This window comes from Microtus pennsylvanicus, chromosome 11 (assembly GCF_037038515.1).
Source record: "Microtus pennsylvanicus isolate mMicPen1 chromosome 11, mMicPen1.hap1, whole genome shotgun sequence".
Taxonomy (NCBI): domain Eukaryota; kingdom Metazoa; phylum Chordata; class Mammalia; order Rodentia; family Cricetidae; genus Microtus; species Microtus pennsylvanicus.
Window position 1 is genome coordinate 9,241,246 of NC_134589.1, and position 22,666 is coordinate 9,263,911.

Sequence of the window (22,666 nt, forward strand, 5' to 3'; positions counted from 1 at the left end):
GCCAAAGCTCTGCCCTTTCTGAAACTCCCCTGCTCCCATGAAGCCACACACTATTAAGTCATACACTGTCAAACCAGGCCCCAGGCTCCAGGCCCCTCAACACTTGTTCTGACTACCTGAGGTCATGCAAAGAACTTAGGCAGGCCTTTGGTCTCTCCTGTGTGAACTTTACTCTGGGTTGCCATAGCCAAACACTGGGTGACAGATCCTGCAGCCCTATGTCCTCCTCCCCACAATGACAGATGACCAGCTCAGTCAGAGAGCAAGAGACCTCAGGGGATGGGCTCTGGGCTGCAGAGTCCCCAACTGTGCTGAAATAAGAGCCCCAGTCAGGTACTTCCCCCAACCCCAGGCACAGAGAGAGGCACAGAGAGAGGGACATTTTTATTGTGTAAGGTGGCTGATTGTGCAGAACAAAGAGTGCATGACACAGGGGAGGCAGGGAGACCCAGAGGCCAGAGCTGGCTGGCGGAGTCCTGCTTCCCCCACCACCCAGGCAGTAGGTAGGGCAGGGACACTGACATTCTTCAGGCCCCACCGGTCAGGCAACATCCGCCGACCCAAAGACAGGAACAGGGGGCCCTCGACACCCCACTCCTAAAACATACTCATCAGATTTGCTCTCTAGGCTGTCAGCCCCAGCCTCCTCGGCCAGCAGCTCAGCCACCCTTTCTCCAGGAGCCCTGGCAAGGAGTGGGCCTGGACCAGTAGTCTCCAGCTAGGTAGCCAGGACTTCCTTCACCATGACCAGGTGCCCCAAGGGACAGCACATGGCTTTTTTGGGAAAACCTATTAGGGCACAGTGAGCTGGCAGCTTCCAGGAGCAGACGGCACAAGGGCAGGTCTTGGAGGAGGAGCCAAGGTGGGCAAGGGCTCTGGTGGGGCTTGTATCTCCGGAGGCAAAAGGCTCCTAGGAGAACAGCCTAGAGGACAGGCTTTCTTCACCCTGTTGTCTCCAGCCACAATGGGCACCTGGGACCTGCCAGCCAGGACTGACCAACCTACTTGCCCCTCGCCCTGATCACGGTCCTTTAGGTTGGGGAGCACTGGGGTCTAGGACCAGCCCTCCTGGCCCTGTTCCCTCAGGTCCCCATCCTCACACCCGCTGGATCTCAAACAGCTTCACGTCCGTATCGTACCAGATGGGCGGGTCCACGTTCCTATAGAGGGAGTGGGCTATCACCTTCTAGAAGGGGGGTACCTTGGAGAAAGAGCTAGGTAGCTACAAGGCCCCCACCCATCCTGATGCCCCCAGTCTGGATGAAGAGTGCCCACCCTCAACATTGGCCCCACTGTGGATGAGAGGAACCCAGAGCTAAATCCCCCGGTGGGTACTCCTCAAGGAGACAACCATCTCCACCCCAGGGTGTAACTTCCCGACCCCTCGCAAGGCCCACCTCAAATAGATGACACCCCACATGTAGGTGCGGAACCACATGGCAGTGCCTGAGTTCGCCTGGTACTTTCGGATGAGGATGGGGTGGGGTACAGGCAGAAGCCCCACTAGGGTGCCGTGTTGCAGGAACCTCAGGATCTCTGATTCATCTGTCAGGCCCCTAGAGAAAAAGGTGGGACCACTAGAATGTTCCTGGAGACTGAACCTGGAACCCTGGGGCGTGTGCTCCCGTCACCTCTGCCCCAAGCCTGGGCTGGCCCCTCTCCAGGGCCACCTAGGTTGGTACCCAGTTTCCAGACTCACTTGTCAATGCAAATCTTCTCTACCTGGGGCACCAGCACCTGCAGCAGGCGCATGATGGTCTGGAGCGGCAACTTCGACTTCCAGGACAGGATCTGTGAGAGCCATGCCCAAAGCTAAGAGACAGGCTTGACCCTGACCCAGAGCCACGGGCTCCCCAGGACAGGGAGTGTGACGCTGTGATCAATGGCCTGTCTCAAGCAGGGCCTGTGAAGGGGAACTGTTGCTAACGGGAAGAGCCCAGGCCGTGCTGAGCAGTGCCCACAGGCCAGCTGCTGTGCCTCCTGCCTTCCGGAAGACCTTCCCCTTTAATCCTCGCAGTGGCTGGATGGCGCGATCATAGGGATGGTTATTATCCCCGTCCACAGCCATCAGTAGGGCTCACAGGAAACACACAGGGAGCGGAAGCAATTTGGGGAGGAACTAGTAAGGGTGACTGATGAAAGAATCAGTCCTCTGGGCAACTACTAAAAGGTCAGACGGAGGAAGGAAGGACAGCTGGAAGGGATGTCCCTCAGCCTGGCTTCTAGACCAAACGTCTTTGGTCTTCTCACCCCAGTCTTTCCAGAGCTGGAGCTTGGACAGACCCTGCTCCATGCCATCTACCCAAACCCCAGTTTCCAGATCCCCTGGCTATGTCCCTCACCCAATCTGATGTCGGGTTCCACTGACCACCAGTTGATGTGTTGGACAATCGCCGCTGCTCTCTCCATGTTTGGCTAGGCTCCTGGTTCCCCGGAAGGAATGGAAGTGACCAGGGAAGGAATGAGTACAGGGTGCGGTCATAGAGCAACAATGTGTCCCCCGCTGACCCCACTACAGGGCTACAGGGAGGTTGACTGCGTCTGAGAGATAGGTCTAGTCCTGTACCCTTTGCCCTGAGCCCAAGGCCTGGCCCGGCCCAGCCCAGCCCAGTGACAGGTTTAGGGCCAGGGGCTCACAGAGAGGGCAGGGTAAAGGCCGGACTCAGATAAGGCTGATGGATGAGGAACCCGAAGGTCACAGGGCTTTGCTGTGACCAGTAAACAGGGAAGGTCGTAAAGGGCTCCCTCTCCCTGGTTCAGCGATGGCAGCCCTGATTCCCTTGCTCCAATACAGCAACTTCAGAATGTCCTGGCCTTGCCCACTCCTACACTTCAGAGTTCAGAGAAAAAGGCAATGAAGTTATGCTCCGAACTGTGCCCCAGGCATCCCCAATACCTACCCCCTCAGACGGGCTGCCTTCTACTGAGCTTGGCTGGGATTCGGGCTCTAGGGACCGCAAGGTACCATCCTCTGAGACCTGAGATTTCTCTGTCAGCTTGTCAATGCCTGGGTGGGACACAGGAAGGGGAGAGGAACACGCTATAGTGCCCCTTCTGGCCCCAGAGGTTGTGTGTGTCCTTTCCTCCTACAGCTGCCTTCAGCTCTGAGCCCTGTCAAGCTACCTTTCCAGGCCCACCCAATACTGCCACCCCCACAGGCTATTGAATTCCTTTTCCTCAGCTTCCTAGACAGGAATGACACCCCAGAGATCACACCCACTCCCTAACAATGACATCTCTAGCCAAGTCACACACTCTCCCACACTAAAAGCATCCAGACCTGGAGTGGCCACCAGGCTAGTCTTAAGGGTCCCCGGTTCTGCAGGGGCAGCAGGGCGGGAACCCTCCATGGAAGCGCCCTCCTGGGAACCAGCACGGGACAGGGGCTCCGGCGTCTTCCTCCGCCGCTGAAGTGCCTTGTGGATGGAGGGTGGGTCCGTGGGCAGGTTGGCCAGCTGGTGGAAGACGCCACGCTTACGAATGATGGCATAGACCAGGTTGGAATTGCCTGTGGGAGGAACACGTCTGGCCTCGCTTTGCTTCCCACTCTGCCTCTGGGATGGCTTCCAGGACCAGAGGGCAGTCTGTGAGACAGCAGGGTCTCTTCCCCAGGGATAAGAACCGGTACAGGGTATCCAGAGCAGGACAGGCCTGGCTGTATGGGTGTCAGTGGTCATCGTAGATATGGAAGATCCCCAAAAGTTAGGTTGTGGGGTGCCTGTTGTTAGGCTATGGGATGTCAAGAAATCAGGCTGTAGGACATACCAAGGAGTTAGGTATTAGGGAGCCAAAAAGGGAGGAAAAAGAAGAAGATGAGGAGGAGGAAGAGGAAGAGAAAGAAGAAGAAGAAGGAGGAGGAGGAGGAGGAGGAGGAAGGAAGATTTTTTTTTGGAGGGAATAAATTAGGTTGTTGGGGTGCCCAGACGTTAGGCTGTGGGAAACAGCTAAGCTCCGAGTTCTCTCAGTATCTTGGTATATCTTGAAATCCCCTTGCAGCCCAGCGCTAAGGGGGTATATTCTGGCATGGGGGGGGGCAACCTGAGCCCTACCGTGTCCTCATCAACCCAGAATTAAATCTGTCACCCTCTCAGCATCACGGAGAAGTCCAGGAGGACGCTGCTGCATGTGCCCGTCCTCCGTCATCTACCTACATTCCCACAGCTATCAGGGGGAGGTGTGAGGGCTTCCCAGAACCCTCGATGGCCCCGTCTACCTCTCCAGTCCTGTGTCGTACCATACTGCTTTCAGTTTAGCACCCACCCCAGGGCCTTTGGACATTCCCTTGCCATGCAGTGCTTTTCTGCCCACCTCACGTTCATCCATCATTCACATATATATATACACATATGTATGTATATATACGTATATATGTGTATATATATATTCATATATATACACATATATATATGTATATTGCAAATATTTGAGTTGCTAGATGCTGTGCCAAGTGCTTTTTTTTTTGAGTTACTAATTTCCCCCCAATAATCTCTAAGAAAGGGCCTTTTTGGTTGTTTAGTTTTGCTTGGTTTTGTTTTTTAAGACAGGGTTTCTCTGTGTAGCCCTAGCTGTCCTGGAACTCACTCTGTAGCCCAGGCTGGCCTCAAACTCAGAGGTCCCCCTGCCTCTGCCTCCCAAGCGCTGGGACTAAAGGTGTGCACCCTGCGAGAGGGACTCACAGCGGTATCATTATGAGCATCCCACAAATGGGGACCAAGGCTCAGAGACGGTCACAGAGCACGTGGGTGGCAAGGTCTGGCTTGCACCGGTGACCCCAGTAAGACATCTGTTGTGGCAGCCGGCAGGCTCTTGACGCTCTGAGTTTTCCAGGTACCCAAAGCTAAATGAACTCTTTGGGGTCGGGTTGTCAGCCTAAGGCCCTCCTCTGTGACTCCATGCCCCAGCTCTAAGCTCTAGGAGGGATGAGGAACACATGCTTTGATTCCCTGCTGTGCTCCCTGTGCCCAGGTGCACTGCAGGCACTCAGTAAGCGCGCACTGACGGATCCCTGGGACAGATGTTAAGCTAACAGGCAAGATCCCTGGACCAGGACTTCCCCTAAGCCAAGCCAGGGGCTCAGGTCAGGCCTCACCATCAAACTGGTACTGGATAATGTTGTTGAAGACCTCCAAGAGAAAGAAGACCAAGTGGTGGTTCTGGGATGCCGAAAAGAGGAACCAGGTGGTAGAGAAGGCCTCCAGCAGGTGCAGCAACTTGTTGGCAGTCACCATGGACAGGCTCTTGAGGTAGGGTGACACTGTAAGGGAGGGCCAGCCCTGAAAATCCCAGGCCAGGGCACAACCGCTCACCTCAACAGATCCCCGCTGTCCCCAGCTGCCTGCAGGGACCCCCACACTGTAAGGAAGGGCCAGCCCTGAAAATCCCAGGCCAGGGCACAACCGCTCACCTCAATGGATCCCCACTGTCCCCAGCTGCCTGAGGGACCCCCACACTGTAAGGGAGGGCCAGCCCTGAAAATCCCAGGCCAGGGCACAACCGCTCACCTCAACGGATCCCCACTGTCCCCAGCTGCCTGAGGGACCCCCACACTGTAAGGGAGGGCCAGCCCTGAAAATCCCAGGCCAGGGCAGAACCGCTCACCTCAACAACAGATACCCGCTGTCCCCAGCTACCTGCAGGGACACCCCCCCCCGACAAAGACCGGCCTCCACCACCCCACAACCTCAAAGGCACACCAGGATCATTTCTCCCAGGCGTCTCCCCGATACAGAGGGAGGAAGGACAGGGACAAGGATGTAGATAAAGAACCTGGGGTTTAGAGAAGGCTATAAACCAAGCCCAAGTTCCCCAGCAATAAAATGACAGGGCAGGGGCACTCACACGGGATGTGACACCATTCAAGAGTAACAGGTTGCTGTCATGAGGTTTGTATTCCTTGGGACAGCTTTGCGAGTGGGAATCAAAGAGGAAACCGCAGCTGACCTGTGTGTGTCCTTTTCCCCCGCCTGACTCTGCTGAAGGCCCCAGAGGGTGGGAACAGGGACTCAGACGTTGGTCACAAGGGCATTCTCAGAGCTGCCCTTGCTTGTTAGGCACTCGGTTAGGACTCGTGAAAATAGAACCGGTGGACCATCTAAGGGAAGGTACAGAGCTCATAACCCAGCTAGAGACCTCAGGACCCACGGTGCCACCCCAGACACTCAGGAGTTCAAACGACAGTACGGTCAGCATGCTAGTCTTCACTATCACCTGGGAAGAGAGCGCGACGAGGAATTTTCTAGATCATGTTCATGTTGGGCATGTCTGGGGGGCAGCGCCTTGACTGTTAATTAAAGTGGGAAGGCCCCCTACAAATGTGGGTGGCACCATTCCCTAAGCTGGGCCCTGAACAGTTAAGAGTAAGGAATCTAGCTGAGCCTATGCTGCCAGGCAGCAAGCAAGGGTCTGTCTCTCAGTTCCTGGCTGTGTATGTCCTATGACTAGCTGCTTCAGTGCCTGCCTTGACTTCCCCGCAATGACGGGCTGTGACCTGGAATTATAAAGCCAAATAAATGCAAGGATCTTTGTTACGGCAACAGAAATGTAAACGGGATCTATCAAGGAACCACAGTGGCCAAGAGACATTCACGAAAGTCATTCCGCTCTAGCTACCCACCGTGCAGGACCCCCAGCTAGCCTGAGCCCTCCTGCCTCCATTCCCGGAGAGCAGCCTGCAGGCCCTGAAGATGCTGTTGATAGCCTCACATTGTAACTCCAATAGCCCAAACCTCTGCTACCCAATAGCTAGCCAGCAGCCATATGTGGCCATCCAATGTCTGCCACATAGCCAGTGTCCACTGAGATGTTCTGTGTGAACAGAGCACACACAAGACTTTGAAGACTGGATATGAACAGGACATAAACTACCTCAATGGGTTTTATACTTTCTTCATATATAAGAGGAGGTGTTTTGAATTTAGAAGATTATATAAAGTGTATTCTAAAGCTTTTTAGAAATTTTATCTATTATCGTGTGCACGAGTGTGTGTGTGTGTGACAGAGAGAGAGAGAGAGAGAGAGAGAGAGAGAGAGAGAGAGAGAGAGGGGGAGAGAAAGAGAGAGAGAGAGAAGGTCACAGGACAACTTGGTGGTGTCAATTCTCTCCTTCCACTTTTACACCCCAAATTGCATGGCAAGAGCTTTTATCCTCTGGGCCATTTCATAGACTCTGAAGCATTTATCACCTGTCCCTGTTGCCTCTTATACTATACAAAAAAAATCAGCAGTAACATGTGGCTGTCTTATTCCAGGCGATAAAGCCAGGCAGGGACCTGATGGCTGGTTGGCCTGTGGCCTGGCGCCACCTGCTGGTGAGCTTGGGGAACTTAGGCTCTGGGCTCTTACCGTTGACCACAATGGTGAGCAGGCAGTCAAAGAGGGGTTGTAGCCGCTGGTGACCACTGGTAATGATCTTGTGGAATACCTATGCAGGGAGGAAGGGGGATGGCGTGAATGAACCACCATCTCCAGACTCAAGAAGAGAATGTCACCCCCAAGCCCCCAAGTCAGACCATGCACACACACACACACCCTTACCACGATGAGCAAATCTGCATGTGTGCCTGTGAAGACAGGGATGTCCATGGGCACGCGCACTGAGTAGGGCTTGTTCAGTCGGACCCCAAAGTTCCTCTCCCCACTCAGAAGCAGCAGGATGAAGACCCCAATATGCATCAGGCCCACCCGAGCTGAGGCACACAACATAGGAAGTGTCACACGGGCAGGAAGGGGAGGGGAGAACTCAGCAAAGACCCGTCTACAGGGGCCTGAGGGGGCTCCTTATGGAAGGTTAGGACACTGGGCTTGAGTTTCTGGGAGGCAGGACACACTGGCTGGACCCCACCAGAAACGAGACCCCATATCCACCCCGGGATCACAGGCCCATGCTGTCATACATTGATCTGCCCGGGCGTCGTTGAGAAAATAGAGGATGGGGACCAGGATATCCAGCACGTCACTGCTCTTCAGGACAAAGAAGAGGAATTTCTGGGAATGAGAGAGGGAACAGGTGGGCTGGGTCAGTGCCAGGACTGGCTCCGCCCCACCTTGTCCCACCCCCAAGCTATGCCAGTCCTTGGACCCTGTGGACCCCGCTAAATCATCAGCTCTGTCCCTCCATGTCTATAGCCCTCAGAGCCCACTCACCTTGTTGAAATCGCAGAGTTTCCAGAAAAGAACCAGCAGCTCCTGATGGAACTGGATTTTCTTGGTGGAGTTGGGAAGGTAGGTCTGGAGCAGGGGGTTGGACAGCAGCCGAGCTATGCCCTTGAGGATGAACTGGAAGTCCTGGGGGACAGAACAGGGCTCCTTCCAGCCTGGCTCCCTCCAGCTCAGGATACCCCTGCAAATGCCTCCTCACTCTCCCATAACCTTACAATCTCCAATAGAGGGGCTTAGGTTTGGACATTACTGCTAGCACCCCAGAAAACTGAGCCTCTGCCTTCCCTCCAGCAAGTCAGAGGACCCCCTACGCAAGGTTGAAACTCCCGGTAACCCCCAGATGGACCTCTGAACCAGGCTCCCTGACCACCTGGATTGACAGGGACTAGCCTTTGCCCCTCCCCCCAGCGCCTCCAGCCCCTTCCCCATCACACACAAGAAGTGCTCCCCGGTTCTCATAGAGCTCTCATTTACTGGGCACACCACACAAGCTGGGCTATGTTCTACTTTGATCTTGGGGGGTGGGGAGGGCTGGCTCAGCTATAGTCCCTCACTGTGCATCTGCAGAAGTTAGAGTCCCAGGAACTGTGGCACCTCCCCTCTCCCTGAGTCTGCCTGGACATTAAAGCCACCTCTGAACCCCAACATTACAGCAACCCCTTCCTTTGGGAAGCTGCCTTGGTTACCCTGGTGCATTCGGGGCCTGAGCCCTTTATTTTCTTTCCTTCTTTCATTTATTTACTTGTTTTTGTTTTTATTTTTGGCTGTTCTGGGACTTCATTTGTAGACCAGGCTGGCCTTGAACACAGAGATCCGCCTGCCACTCGAGTGCTGGGATTAAAGACAAGTGCTGCTACACCTGGCTTATTTATTTACTTTTAAAGACAGGGTGTCCTGTAGTCCAGGCTAGCCAAGAATGACTAAACTTTTAAGCCTCCTGCCTCCACTTCCCAAATGCTGGCATTACAGTCACGCGCCTGGTTGTGTGGTGCTGGGGATGGAGGGAGGGTTTTGTGCATGTCAGGCAAGTGCTCTACCATCTGAGCCACACAGCCCCAACTCCCATCAGCCCTTTCTGCACCTCAAAATCTCCCAAACATTGCCATCACTATTTAACTTAGGGTGGCCATGCATGAAATGCAGAAGGACAGGACTCCTCTATCCCCACAGCCGCTGCAGAAGGTGGGCAGTTAGAGTCCTCCAGCTATGCCCGGCTCACCTCCTCACGATGAATCCGGGACAGGTAGTTCACAAACAGGTTCTCAGGCCCCGGAGGCTGCCAAGGGGAGGAGCTATGATGAGCAGATGCTCCACTCTGGTGAGCCTGGGCAGCAGCAGTTGAACGCCCCCAGGGCCCCTCCCATGGTGTGCCTCTTGCCCAGGACCTCTGCTAAGAGATACCATCTGCCTCCAGCCACCTCTCCATCCCGTCCTTACATCAGCATCGTCCATGGCAGTGCCCGTGGTGGTGCCATCCACAGTGGGCGTGGTGCTGGTGGCACTGTCATGGTCCAAGGTGACAATAAGCACCTGAGCGGCCTCCTCCACCAAGGGCTCCCGGTAGTCCGAGAAGAGCAGGTGGTTGTAGGGGATGCCGTAGCCCACAGGGTCATAGGCACACACGGTGTTGAGGAGCGAGGTAAAGAGAGGCAGTGCGTGTCTGCAGGGGAGAGCGGAGCAGAGCTGCAGGGCTGCTCCCCTGGGCCTGCCTCTCAGGCCACAGAAGAAGCTGCTGAGCTACTGGGCTGCAGGCTAGGACCAGGGAGGCAGTAGTGTCCCTTCCTGAGTAGAAAAGACCCTCCCTATCCATGCATGGAGCTGACCCTGACCAGGGCCAGGCTGGGCCAAGGGTGAGGGGCTCCTTGTGGAGAACATGCTCACACCCTTCTCAGTGCTCAGGGGCTTCAGACAAGCAGTTAGAAGAGCAGGGGAACACAGCTTCCCCTTGGGGAGCAGGACCCAGTTCCATCCCCCAGCTCCCGGGCCACAGAATGATGTGAACTGGGTCCAGAAGATGTCGGCGTTCAAGTTCCTCATCTTACAGGTGAGGAGATTGAGATCCAGCAGTTAAACAAGCAACAAAGAGTGGCCGTTTATCTGATGCAGCCATGAGGAGAAACTCTGGCCAGCCTCTGACTGTGACTGGGTGGGAGCCCTCCTCTTCTGGGGATAAAAAGAAGTCCAGCAGGAAGCCCTCAAAACACAGAGAAGGCAAGCCGTGCTATGCAGGGATCAGAGTCCAGAAGCGGGAAGGTTAAAAGTTTCAGAATGCCAGCACCTGAGCCAGCATCATAGCCGCCTAGAGCTGGGCATGCCCAGTTGGAGTGCATGTTTCAAATATTGTGTCCCACGGATGACTGTGCGACACCCACTTGTACTCGTGAGTGTCCCCTCCTGGTCCAGACCTCTCCTCTTCTCCACCCCCTGACCTAAAGGACAGCCACAGGTCCCATGTGGCTGGCTGCTGAGTGCTATTGAGTGGTTGGTCCTGATGAAGTGTGCAGGAAGTACTAACTACACACTGGAGGTGGGGAAAGAAGCGTAAGCGAAGGAAACGCAGATGATCTCCATAGTTCTATAAATTCATTGCAAAGATAGCGCTCACTTTTTAAAACACACTTGAGTTCAATAAAATATACAAATTAATTTCCTTTCTTTTTGCTTTTGGGACAGGATCTTACATACCCCAGGCTAGCCTAAAACTCACTAGTAGCCAGTGATGACCCTAAATTTATTACTTCTTCTGCCTCCTCCACCTCTGGAATGCTGGGATTAGAGTTGTGTACCACCACACCCAGTTCACACCCAGTTTACATGGTGCTGGTGGTCAAACCCAGGGCTCCATGCACACTAGGCAAGTACTCTACACACAGAGACGCCTATCAAGCTACTCACATTCTATTTGTAATGAACAATGTGATTCCAGATGAAAGGTGGCGCACGCCTTTAATCCTAACAGAGGCAGAGGCAGGTAGAGCTCTGTGAGTTCGAGGCCAGCTTGGTCTACAAAGCAAGTTCCAGGCCAGCCTGTTGCACAGAGAAACTGTCTCAAAAAAGAAAAAGAAAAGAGAAAAGAAGAAAAAACAGCTAGGAAGCCGGGCGGTGGTGGCGCACGCCTTTAATCCCAGCACTTGGAAAGCAGAGGCAGGCGCATCTCTGTGAGTTCGAGACCAGCCTGGTCTACAGAGCTAGTTCCAGGACAGTCTCCAAAGCCACAGAGAAACCCTGTCTCGAAAAACCAAAAAAAAAAAAACAGCTAGGAGACCTGGACCTGGGACACCCAAGGGCCCCCAGGAGGTTTGGGGCCTTGATGGTTCAAGAGTGTAGATAAATTATGATTTCATGTCACCAGGGGACAGCACCTCCCCCTAAATAAAGCCAACAGGGCTTAACTCACGAGTGCCCAGGCAAGATTAGAAAGGCATGCAGTCTCTCACCTGTTTTCTGTGGAACAAAAGAACTGAACCCAGGGGTTGGGGCTGCCACTTTCTGGAGATGGCGGCAGGTACATGGCCTCTGAAAAGCATGTCAGCAGCAGCTTCAGCAACTCCATCCTGCAGGAAGGACCAGAAAGGGTGCATTAGGACCCATCTCCCTCTAGGAGGGAGTTGACAACCCTGCCCACCACCCTGGCCAAGGACCATGGAAGAAATGACCCCTGTTCCCGAGGTTGGATGGTAAGTCGGCTCAGTCTTCTTGGAAGACCTGTGGGTCTCAGAGCTATGCAAAGACCCAGCCTGGGTCCAGCTCACCGGTTCATGTCGTGGATGTAGTTGGGCTGTGGGGAATGAGCAAAGCCCACACCAGCCTCCCAGATGTATTCACAGCTGTCCAGGGAATGGACATCTTCTGCTGAGTCCTGGGAAGAGAGAGGAACTGTAGGATTTTGGGGTGGGGAACACAAAACAACAGCCACATGATGCATGCCCGGAGGACCCAAGCTTCCCACTGTCCCTAGTTGCACAACATACCCCAGTATTCTCCTAAAGACAGCCCCCCACTAGGCCCCAGGTTCTAATGTACACGGAGAAAAACAAATGTGGTTGGATTTCTTAAAATGCTCAGTTTTCTTCAGTCTTATATTGGTAATTTTACTTGCTGAGTCCAGTCTGAGGCAGGAAAGAGGGAGGGGAAGGTTGGGGGAATGGGGTGTGGCAGGCTGGGGGCCTTTCCTGGTTCTAGCCCTGCACCCCTCCCACCTCAGGTAGAGAGGACAACAGGTGCCTTGCACAGCTGGACACCAGCTGGCTCCTCTCCAGCTGTACCACCCCTCCCCCACCCAGGAGATAGACCTAACAGCCTTGCTCTCTGGGCCACCCCTCTATCTCCTGGCCTCAAGAGCCCAGGAAGCAATGTCGTGGTGTCTCACCACGTTGTTCCTCCGGTGGCTCTGCACGGTGAAGTCTGGGCAGAAGAGCAAGTCAGCGATGGCCAGGAGCAAGGACTCGGCCAAGGGGCGAGCGTTCTCATCCTCTTCCTCCCCCTGCAAGAGACGCAGGCTGCTCAGTGGAGGCCAGCCAAGAAGAGGTGGTCCCAGGGCTCGAGGGTGTGGAGGACAGGGACCGGGTCTCCGCAGGCATACATAGATGGACGAGGGAGGAAGAGGAAGTGAATTCCTGCTCATCCCAAACCTCCCTTAGCCAGAAGAGAGCAGAACAAAGACAGGAATTGGGGAACAGTGAGGAAATCTCCCCCTCACCAGAGGTGCCAGGCACCAAGCTCAAGTGTTGCAGCCCTCTTGGAAATCATGGGGGCTCAACCCTTGGCACTTGCTGGAGATAAGCCCAGAGCAGGTGGGGTTTGGGAAAAGACAAGAAATCTGGTCCCTCTGGACCTTCTAACGACAGGCACTGGGTCCTATCCCTGCACCCCGCTCCAGGATATAGGAAGCAAAGGCCTCTTGGGAGGGAAACTGAGGGCCTGAAAAGTTGGTCCTGGCTCCTTCCTCCTGAGCGGCACCCTATCCCTAGTCCCCATTCCTACACTTCCTCAACAGCAAGTGACCCTGCCTGAGTCCTCCCCTCCTCCCTGGCCAGGCCCACAGACCCCTCCACGCCCTGCCCCGGGCACTGTGGACCAGAAGAAGCCCCTCCAATCGGGGTCCTCGAAGATGTAAGGCAGCACTCGGGTGAGCAGCCGGCTGCAGTTCAGGACCACCTGCTTCTCCTTCTCCGAGTGGCAGCCACTCTCTGCTCCTTGTACCAGCTTCTCCACAGCCTGCGGGAAGAACATGGGAAGTGACCCTTTGGGTGTAGGCCACCCAGGCTGGAGAGGTCAGCTAGTTCATGGGAAATGAGATGTGGTTAAAACGCAAGCCTTGAATCTAAGCACTCGGGAAGCAGAGGCAGGTGAATCTCTGTGAGTTCGAGGCCAGCCTGGTCTACATAGCGAGTTCCAGGACAGCCCAGGCTACACAGAGAAACCCTATCTCAAAAAACAAACAAATAGGGCTGGAGAGATGGCTCAGAGGTTAAGAACACTGACTGCTCTTCCAGAGGTCCTGAGTTCAATTCCCAGCAACCACATGGTGGCTCACAACCCTCTGTAATGAGATCTGGTGCCCTCTTCTGGCAAGCATACATGGAAGGAATGTTGTATACATAATAAATAAATAAATCTTAAAAAAAAAAGCCAAAAAGCAGCCCAGAGCATCAGGATAGCAGAGTTCAGCCCCCTGGATGACCAAGACCTCATCTGCGGCACCCCTCACTTGAAGAGTATGTACCCACCTTATTTTCTTCTGAGAGCCTCTTTTGCTCCTAATCCTTTTGTTTAACCCCATATAGAAGTGCCTTTTTTAAAAATTTTAAAAAAAGGACTGGGGCTGGAGAGGTGACTGTGAGGTTAAGAATATGTGTTGTTTAAGCAGATATGGAGGTACACACCTCTAAGCCCAGCACTCAGGAGGCAGAGGCAGGTGGCTCTTTATGAGTTCAAGGCCAGCCTGATCTACACAGTGAGTTCTAGCACAGCTAGGGCTATGTAGAGAGACCATGTCTCAACAAAACAAAACAAACGTCCTCATAGAGGACCCAGGTTCAGTTCCCAGCACCTACAATGGTGACACACAAGCATCCATGACTCCAGTTCCAGGGGATCCAGTTCCTTCTTCTGATCTCCTCAGGCATCACACATGCATACGAAACACATACATACATCAGGCAAAACATTCAAACACGTAAAGTAAAATAAATAAATCTAATTTTTTTTAAAATTTGTAATAGAGGAAAAAAACAACAGCACCTTATGGGAAAGCAAAATGAGCTAGTGTATGAAAAGTACCGGCCAAGGCGGGATAAAGCACTCCTCCACGGTGGCCGTGATTACTTTCCCCTCAACCCTACCAAGGAGAACTTGAGGCAAAGAGACTAGACCTCTAGGACCTGGGGATGGGGTATTCCGAGTGTGTGCTCTGTCTCTCTGCAGACTCAGTCACTCAGCCACCCTGGGAAAGAAGGAAGCAGCAGTAAGGAGCCAGACAGCCCTTACCTTGTAGCACAAGGTGGCCAGGTTAGAGGGTGACTCCTCTCGCACTGCCCGGATCTCTGCCGCTGGCACCAATGCAAAGACGTCCTGCACCGAGGTGGCTGTATCTGCCCAGAACTGGTCCCAAAACGCATCGTCGGTGGCTTCCACAGGCTACAGGGGAATCCAGGGTCCACAGTTACACAGCTTCTTCCCCATAGCTCCAGACAAACCCCTGGCAGGAGACCACAAACGCTACCCTCCATCCCAGTCAGCACCCAGGAGCCTCCCAATCTGGAGGAAGAGCTTAATCAGCTGCTACAAGATGGGGGGTGGGGGTCAGCAGTGAGATAGGTGCACATGGTCAAGGGTCAGCTGGTACTAAAACCATCCGAGTCCCCAAGGGTTTGTGTATTCCTGGCTAAGTTCTCATTCTCCCATGAAAGAGAAGCTGACATCCTCGCTGGGCCATATCCCAAGGCCACACCAGGAGGTCAAGCATCTAGAAGCCAGACCATGGCTGCCCCCAAAGGAAGATAACAAAGGACACAAGCACTCCATTTAGTCACCAATGCTGTCCTCTTCAGCACATCTACCAAACGCCCAGCTCACTGACCCCTCCCCACATGCTCCTCTCAGCATCCACTGCTGGCCCATGCTGCAGGTCCAGTCACTTTCTGGGAGCTCCAGCCTCCAATGCTACCCCTCTTGGTGCTGTTTGTACAATGGCCTCTGACCCCAGGCACCAAAGCAAACAGCCAAAGTCACATAAAGGCCTTTGGGGTTCCCACCGCCTGCTGGATGGAGTCTAAACATCAGCTCAACTCTGTTGATAGAGGGCTCGTGCAGCGTGCACACAGTTCCGGAGTGGATCTGTGCACACATCACGGCACTGCACACAGCATGGGGGGTGAGAGCCTGTACTCCCAGCACTTTAAGATTAGAAGTTCAAGGCCATCCTCAATTACGTAGTGAGTTCAAGGACAGCTTGAGATTCAACAGACCACGTCTCAAAACAGCACACATGGAACTGGAGATGGTTCAGAAGTTAAGAAAACTGGCTGTTCTTCCAGAGGTCTTGAGTTCAAGTTCTAGTAACCACACGAAACCACCTATAGTGGGATCTGGTGCCCTCTTCTGGCGTAAGGGTATACATGCAGATGGAGCACTCAAACATAAACTAAATAATTTTAAATAAAAAACACACACAAGTCAGGCAGTGGTGGTGCATACCTTTAATCTCAACACTCAGGAGGCAGAGATGGGCAGAGCTCTGTGAGTTCAAGGCCAGCCTCATCTACAGAGAGATTTCCAGGACAGCAAGCTCTATACAGAGAAAACCAAACTAGGGCTTTTGCTCAGGCTGCCCCCATTTCCCATTATAAGCTTCTCATTTCAACAATAATTACAAAGTCCTATAGGCTTGGAGCTTGACAGATGACTCATTTGGTAAAGGGGCTTGCCACCAAATTTGATGAGCTGAATATTGAACTCAGGATCTACCTTATCCAAAGGAGTAAACCAGCTCCCTGACCTCCACACACATATGTGACTTTGCACAAATATAAACCTGCCACACACATACACAGAGAAGTGTTTTGTTGTTATTGTTTATCTTGACATATCAGGTGTAGTGGTGCACACCTTTAATTCCAGCACAAGGGAGACAGAGGAAGGTGGATCTCTCTGAGTTTGAGGGCAGCCTGGTATACGTAGTGAGTTCCAGAACAGCCAGAGCTACATATCTCAAGAACGAACAAAAGATAATTAACAAAGTCCTAAAGGCCCTATTGAGACAAGCACATATATGGCCATGGGGGCTGGAGATGGCTCAGAGGTTAAGAGTGCATGCTGCTCTTCCTTCAGATTCAGGTACAGGGAACTTCAGCTCCAGGAAAGCAAGATCAGACTCCCTCTTCTGGCCTCTATAGGAACATGCACATTTGTGGCATACACACAAAGAAATACACATAAATAAAAACAAAAATTTTAAACATAAAACTTGTGGTCTTTGAATTATATAGACAGCCCTACAAGTAAAGGATCAAGGCAGCCAATTTAGATGATAAATTTCATTTCTAGAACCCCCCTCCCGCGCTGATGACTCTAGACCCCCCTCCTGTGCGGATGACGCTAGAACCCCCTCCCGCGCTGATGACGCTAGACCCCCCTCCTGTGCGGATGACGCTAGAACCCCCTCCCACGCTGATGACGCTAGACCCCCCTCCTGTGCGGATGACGCTAGAACCCCCTCCCGCGCTGATGATGCTAGAACCCCCTCCCGCGCTGATGACGCTAGAACCCCTTCCCGTGCTGATGATGCTAGAACCCCCTCCCGTGCTGATGACGTTAGAACCCCCTCCCGCGCTGATGACGCTAGACCCCCCTCCTGTGCGGATGACGCTAGAACCCCCTCCCGTGCTGATGACGCTAGAACCCTCTCCCGTGCTGATGATGCTAGAACCCCCTCCCTCGCTGATGATGCTAGAACCCCTCCCTCGCTGATGATGCTAGAACCCCCTCCCTCGCTGATGACGCTAGAACCCCCTCCCGCGCTGATGACGCTAGAACCCCCTCCTGTGCTGATGATGCTAGAACCCCCTCCCGCGCTGATGATGCTAGAACCCCCTCCCTCGCTGATGATGCTAGAACCCCCTCCCGCGCTGATGACGCTAGAACCCCCTCCCGCGCTGATGACGCTAGAATCCCCCCCCCCGCGCTGATGACGCTAGAACCCCCTCCCGTGCTGATGACGCAGACTGGCATCACCTGACAGGCGGGAACCTCAAGCTGGGCATAGCGATGCATCCTCTTAAAACCAGCACTCTCAGGAGGCAGAGGCAGTTGGATCTCTGAGTTTGAGGCCAGCCTGGTCTACATAGTAACTTCCAGGACAACTACACAGAGAAACCCTGTCTCAAAAAAACAAAAGAATAAAAAGAAAATTCCTCCATAAGATTGGGTTATAGGCAGGCTTATAGGACATTTTCTTTTTTAGTGGCTGATGAGGGAGGGTCTAGCCCAGCTATCCCTGGGTTGGTGATCCTGGGTTCTATAAGAAAACAAGCTGAGCAAGCCATTGGGAGCAAGCCAGTAAGCAGCACCCTCTCCATGGCTTCTACATCAGCTCCTGCCTCCAGCCCTGCCTGGGTTCCTGCCCTGATTTTCTTTGATGGTTAACTGGGATGTGGAAGTGTAAACCACATAAACCCTTTCCTCCCCAAGCTGCTCTGGTCATGGTGTTTCATCTCTGTGTACAGGCATGCTACTACCCGGGAACCTCCAGTTCCAATCTCTGTTCATCACGTTCTTTTTGTCTGTTTGTGTTTCCAGACAGGGTTTCTCTGTGTATCCTGATTGTCCCTGAACTCACTCTGTAGACCAGGCTGCCCTCCTGCAGAGATCCTCTTACAGAGATCCACCTGCCTCTGCGTCCCAAGTGCTGGGACTCAAGGCCTGTGCCATCACCACCTGGCTACGTCATCACATTCTTGACTCAGGTCTAGATGAGCCTGCCTGGCAGCCCTTTGTCCCTGTCCTTGCTGCTGAGGCGGGTGCTGACAAGGCTGAGTGCCAGGGGGCTGCCCAAACCCGAGGCTGGGGAATGCACACTTCACCAAAGTGCCCACTCCCTGAACAAAAGCCCCCCATTCCACTGAGCCCTAGGTAACTCCTGGCTGTAGCCTGTCTCAGAACTGGTAGAGCAAGTTAGCTGGAGGTAAACAAAGGCCTAGGGAGAGGCCCTGGAGGCGGGGTTTGCTGGACCTCAGCTCTACAGCCATCTGATACCCATGGGGGGCAGGCAGGAGCTGGGAACCCCAGTCCTAGTGGCCTGGAGCCAGTGGAATGAGGAGTCGCCCTCAGAAGGCCTGTGGAGCTCCCCCCATTGGAAGCCCCTCTGGAAATCTGCCAACTCTAATACCCAACCCACCTCCCAGGTAGTTACCACCCTTAAAGGGGCAGAAGCCCAGTTGAGCACAGCTAGGCATGACCTCTGACCTTGTTCATTAGGTAAGCATCACCTAGGGACTGAAATCCAAATGAGACTTAAGAGGGGCCTTAGAGGCTGAACCCAGAAGAAGAGGGGAAACCCTTCAGAAACGAGCACGTGTCTTCCTGCCCACCCCAACCTTCTTCATGTAGCCAGGGCTAGCCTGGAATTCTCTGTGTAGACCAGGCTGGCCTTACAATCATAACCCTCCAGCCTCAACCCCCAAGTGCCGGGATTACACAACACCTGGCTGTGGAAGTCAAAACGCCACCCCTTCACAACCTCTCATTACAGAGACTGAACATAGGACCTCATGATCGCTAACCTCAGTCTGTATCTCCTCCCCTGATCCCACTGTGCCTTAGGCAATTGCATTGGTTGAGGGAACCAGATATAGCTTTAAAAAAAACTATTTTATTTTTATTTATGAATATGTGTGTTTCTGTGTGCTTGAACACGTGTGGGGCACGAACAGAGGTCAGAAGAAGGTGTTGGGTCTCCCAAAGCTGGAGCCATAGGGAGTTGTGAGCCACCCATATGGGTGCTGTGAACTTTTCTTCATCTTAAAGAATAGTGAGCCCTCTTAACCACTGAGCCATCTCCCCAGTCCCCAGCTGAGGCTTCAATAATCTCCTTCTGGGGAGGGGGTGGCAAGCAGTAAAACTAGCTGTGATCTACCTGGATGAGGATGATCTGTTCTGACAGGTGATCAAAGCATTCTAGCACACACGAGTTTGCCTATCAGCTCTGACCCTGGCCTGCAGCAGAGCATTCTCAGATAGGCAGGATCCTGGGGTGGAGGGAAATCTCTGATCTTGTAACGCCCCACTCTATGGTGCCAGCCAAGAGAGGAGACAGGAAACACAGCCAATGTGGCTGGCCTCAGAGTTAGAGCTAAGCCCGGCAGCCCAGGGCTGGCCAACAGGGCAGGAAGAAAACAGGATGCGGGGCAGGAAGGCAGGGAAGGCTGGGAAGGCTTCGGCTGAGGCTCACACCCGAGCGCTCAGGCCGGGGCTACAGGAAAGAGTCCACTGTCCACTACCCAAAGCACACCCTCTGAGGGCCTGGAAGTGAGGTCGTTCTGAGGTCAACACACCCGAAGCACCTTGTGGATACTGAGTGCAGGTCCAGGAAGACCATCGCGGATTCTTGAATCCCAGCTGCCCAAAGTTGACACCGCAAAGAGTCTAAGGTCTTGGCCCCCTCCCACCTGTGAGAGTTCCACGTTTACACGAAAGCCCATGGCCTGGTGAGATGGCTCAGCAGTGAGGGTTCTTGGTAAAAACACTTAGGAAAGGCACTTCATGCTTGCTGATAGGCAAGTCTAAGAACCTAATTCCAACCCTTAGCGACTGCATGGTGAGAGAAGAGAGCTGACTCCCACAGGTTGTCCTCTGACTGCCATACATACACCACAGTGTACATATATACACACGTAGACACACACATATACCCCAAAATAAATAAAACTAAATAATATAAATTGAAAAGAAGGAGGAAGAAGGGGTGGGAGAGGTGGAAGAAAAAGAGGAGGAGGAGGAGGAAGAAGGGGAAAAGGAAAAGGGGAAGAGGGAGAGGGGGGGAAGATGAAGAGGGAGAGGGAGGGGGAAGAAGAAGTGGGAGAAACCTAGACTAGGTCCCCAGCCTACTCTAGGCTCTGGTCCAAGCAACTGACTCCTTTCTGCTAAGAACAGACCATCTAATCCAGGAAGAGACACAAATGCAATATTCAGGGGAGGGAGCCAAAGCAGGTCACTGCCCACCTTCCTAGATCTGTCTGAATTCATCCTGCCCCCAAGGGACCTGCTGAGCCCACCACACCTTCCAGCGAGGCAGTAAACATGGGAGACACCCTCTCTGTCACCCTCCGCTGTGCGAGGTGCCCCACACCACCCTCCTCTGCTGCCCACAGACCTAGAGTCTCATCTCTGAGGTTCTGGAACAAGTCATGGGGAGCAAAAAGAAGTTCTGGTTTGCATCAGGGGCCTCTCAGCTGGAAATGGGCTCTCTGGACAGAAGCCCTGGCATTTCGTTTTTCAGCCCCTGACCTTTCCAAGGTGGGCAGCTGAGTGTGGGAGCAGAGGTCGGCCCTCTGAGGCTGTGACTGGTTGGCCATGGAAAGATGGTTTCCCTGATCTCACTCAAACTGGCCAAGAACAATATAGAGCTCAGAGAACAGCAGGGTGGGGGTGGGGTTCCAGATGGCAGGAGGTCCAGAGCCCTCTGACAGCCAGTCCCCTGTCCCCCAGGGACATGGCTGGCTCTCTCCATGATCATAGCAGCCTGGTTCTGGCAATAAGGAGTAAGGGGAGAACAAGGAAGGAGCCTGCTTGTTCGTTCCCAGCTGCCCAGACTCGAAATAACCACAGAAGGGCTTCCCACACCATTGCTGGGTCAAGAGGTGTGTAGTGGAGATAAGAGGAGGAGGAGGCTTCTGTGACACTTGTGGACTCAGGGGGAAATGAGAGAGCATGGATTGGACTGGAGGTACCTACGGCTCCCTCTCCAACAGACTAAAGGCAATCTGGGAGTCCCTCCTCATGCGCAAACCCGGAATCTCCATTTCGGGTACCAGAAAGCACAATCAACCAGCACCACCGGGCCCGGAGAAGCCCCTGGAGCATCCCTAGCTGGAAAGCGGGTTTTCCTAGGCCTGAGGACAGCTCCTCTTCTTACCCTGATGCCGCCGCCTGCCACTCTGTGAGCTCCCAGGAAGACCTGGGCCTTCCCTGCCCGCAGGCATCAACCAGGGCCCAGAAGAGGCCGCCGCTGCCACCGCACACCAGCTGTTTTCCCCGACCCCGGCAGGCGCCGGCCCGGCTTTGTTTGCATTGAGTCAGCCCGGGCCCGTGCGTCCGGGACCGTGGGCACTGAGGGCAGGGAGGAGAGCAGGCGATGGATGGGTAGGTGGGAGCGGGAAGCTGGCTGGTTATGCGTGGCTGCCGGCACTGGGGGGCGGGACAGGGGGCGGATAACGTTGTCGCCGCCGGCTTTAGGAGTAGGCACACGTCAGCCTAAGGTGGCAGCAGCAATGCCCGGGAGAGTGTTCCCAGGGGAGAAGAGGCTTAGGGTGGGCTCCCAGAGGTAGAGATGGAGCCCTGAGGTACAGAGGGAAGATCTCGTTCCGGCGCTAGTCTCAGCATCCCCCTCTGGACTAGCTGGTCACCCTACGCTCGAGTGAGCCAAGTTCACCCAGCCCCCGTCATTGCCCTGCCCCCAAGCCGGGCAGGTGGATGAAGAGGCTGGGCCCCCGGGCGCACCTGCGTCTTGGTGGTCAGCTGGATCACCGCCTTCCGGAAGTTCAGCTTAGAGTCTGCGGACCCCATGTCGATGGAGCCCGCTCCGGCCCAGTCCCGGGTTCCGACTCTGTCGCGGACTCGGGCTCTGGCTCCAGCTCCAGCTCCGCGGCCCCAGCTGCTCTCGGAGGAGCGGAGCTGCGAACCCCGCCCGCCGCCGGCGTCGGCCCCGCCCCTTGTAGCCCCGCCCTTAGGTCCGCCCCTACGAGGCCCCGCCCCTCCGCACCTGCCGTTTATTCCTCCAGAGAAGTCCAGAGTTCTCTGTGGAACCCAAATCCTGGTCCTTCGGCCCTTCGTTCTACAATCGAGTGTTATTCCCCATTCCACCTCTCTCTTCTGTCCATTAGTCCCGAAGACGGAAATCCTCCTGGCATCTCATCCCCTGCTTCCCACTTTGACTCTTCATTCCCTTTCTGTCCTGGGGCCTGTCGTCTCTCCTCCAGCCATCTCTACCTGACTTTCCCGCTTCCCTACTGTTGTTATCGGAACTTTTTTTTTTTTTTTGGTTTTGAGGGGTTTTGTTTGTTTCTCTTTCTGATCTGTACAACCCATGGGTCCAGCCCTGCAGTTACTCTAACCACAACTGGGGGCTTAGCCCTTGCTTGTGTGGAAGGAGGGGCTGACTCAGCGCCTGATCCGGGAAGGCAGTTCCGCACCTCGCTGGCAGCGTTCCATCCCTCGGGTCTTGACCTTTCTGGTCCCCTGACCTCCCTGGGAACTCCTTGAAGTGCAGAGGAGCTGGCATACGACACGCTGT

General features: G+C 54.1%; 1 protein-coding gene across 1 annotated transcript; it reads right to left on the minus strand.

Moving 5' to 3' along the window:
• Positions 1 to 371: 371 nt before the first annotated feature.
• Positions 372 to 22,087, minus strand: Hid1 (HID1 domain containing). Its single transcript, XM_075990057.1, has 19 exons — positions 21,874 to 22,087; positions 14,647 to 14,796; positions 13,204 to 13,374; positions 12,527 to 12,640; positions 11,910 to 12,016; positions 11,595 to 11,711; positions 9,595 to 9,817; positions 9,377 to 9,433; positions 8,143 to 8,283; positions 7,893 to 7,983; positions 7,534 to 7,685; positions 7,342 to 7,420; positions 5,090 to 5,254; positions 3,281 to 3,508; positions 2,901 to 3,007; positions 2,343 to 2,423; positions 1,700 to 1,791; positions 1,398 to 1,556; positions 372 to 1,160 (listed from the first exon to the last, which is right to left on the minus strand). The coding sequence occupies exons 1-19, from the start codon at positions 21,937 to 21,939 to the stop codon at positions 1,097 to 1,099; spliced, it is 2,364 nt and encodes a 787-aa protein (XP_075846172.1). The 5' UTR covers positions 21,940 to 22,087; the 3' UTR covers positions 372 to 1,096.
• Positions 22,088 to 22,666: the final 579 nt, after the last annotated feature.

Bases quoted from the DNA above. Each gene is read 5' to 3' on its own strand.
- Hid1 (XM_075990057.1), bottom strand. From the start codon at position 21,939: ATGGGGTCCGCAGACTCTAAGCTGAACTTCCGGAAGGCGGTGATCCAG. The intron at 13,375-14,646 runs GTAAGGGCTGTC...TTCTTCCCGCAG, and splicing joins TGGCCACCTTGTGCTACAAG to GCTGTGGAGAAGCTGGTACA. The intron at 12,017-12,526 runs GTGAGACACCAC...CTCTCTTCCCAG, and splicing joins GCCACCGGAGGAACAACGTG to GACTCAGCAGAAGATGTCCA.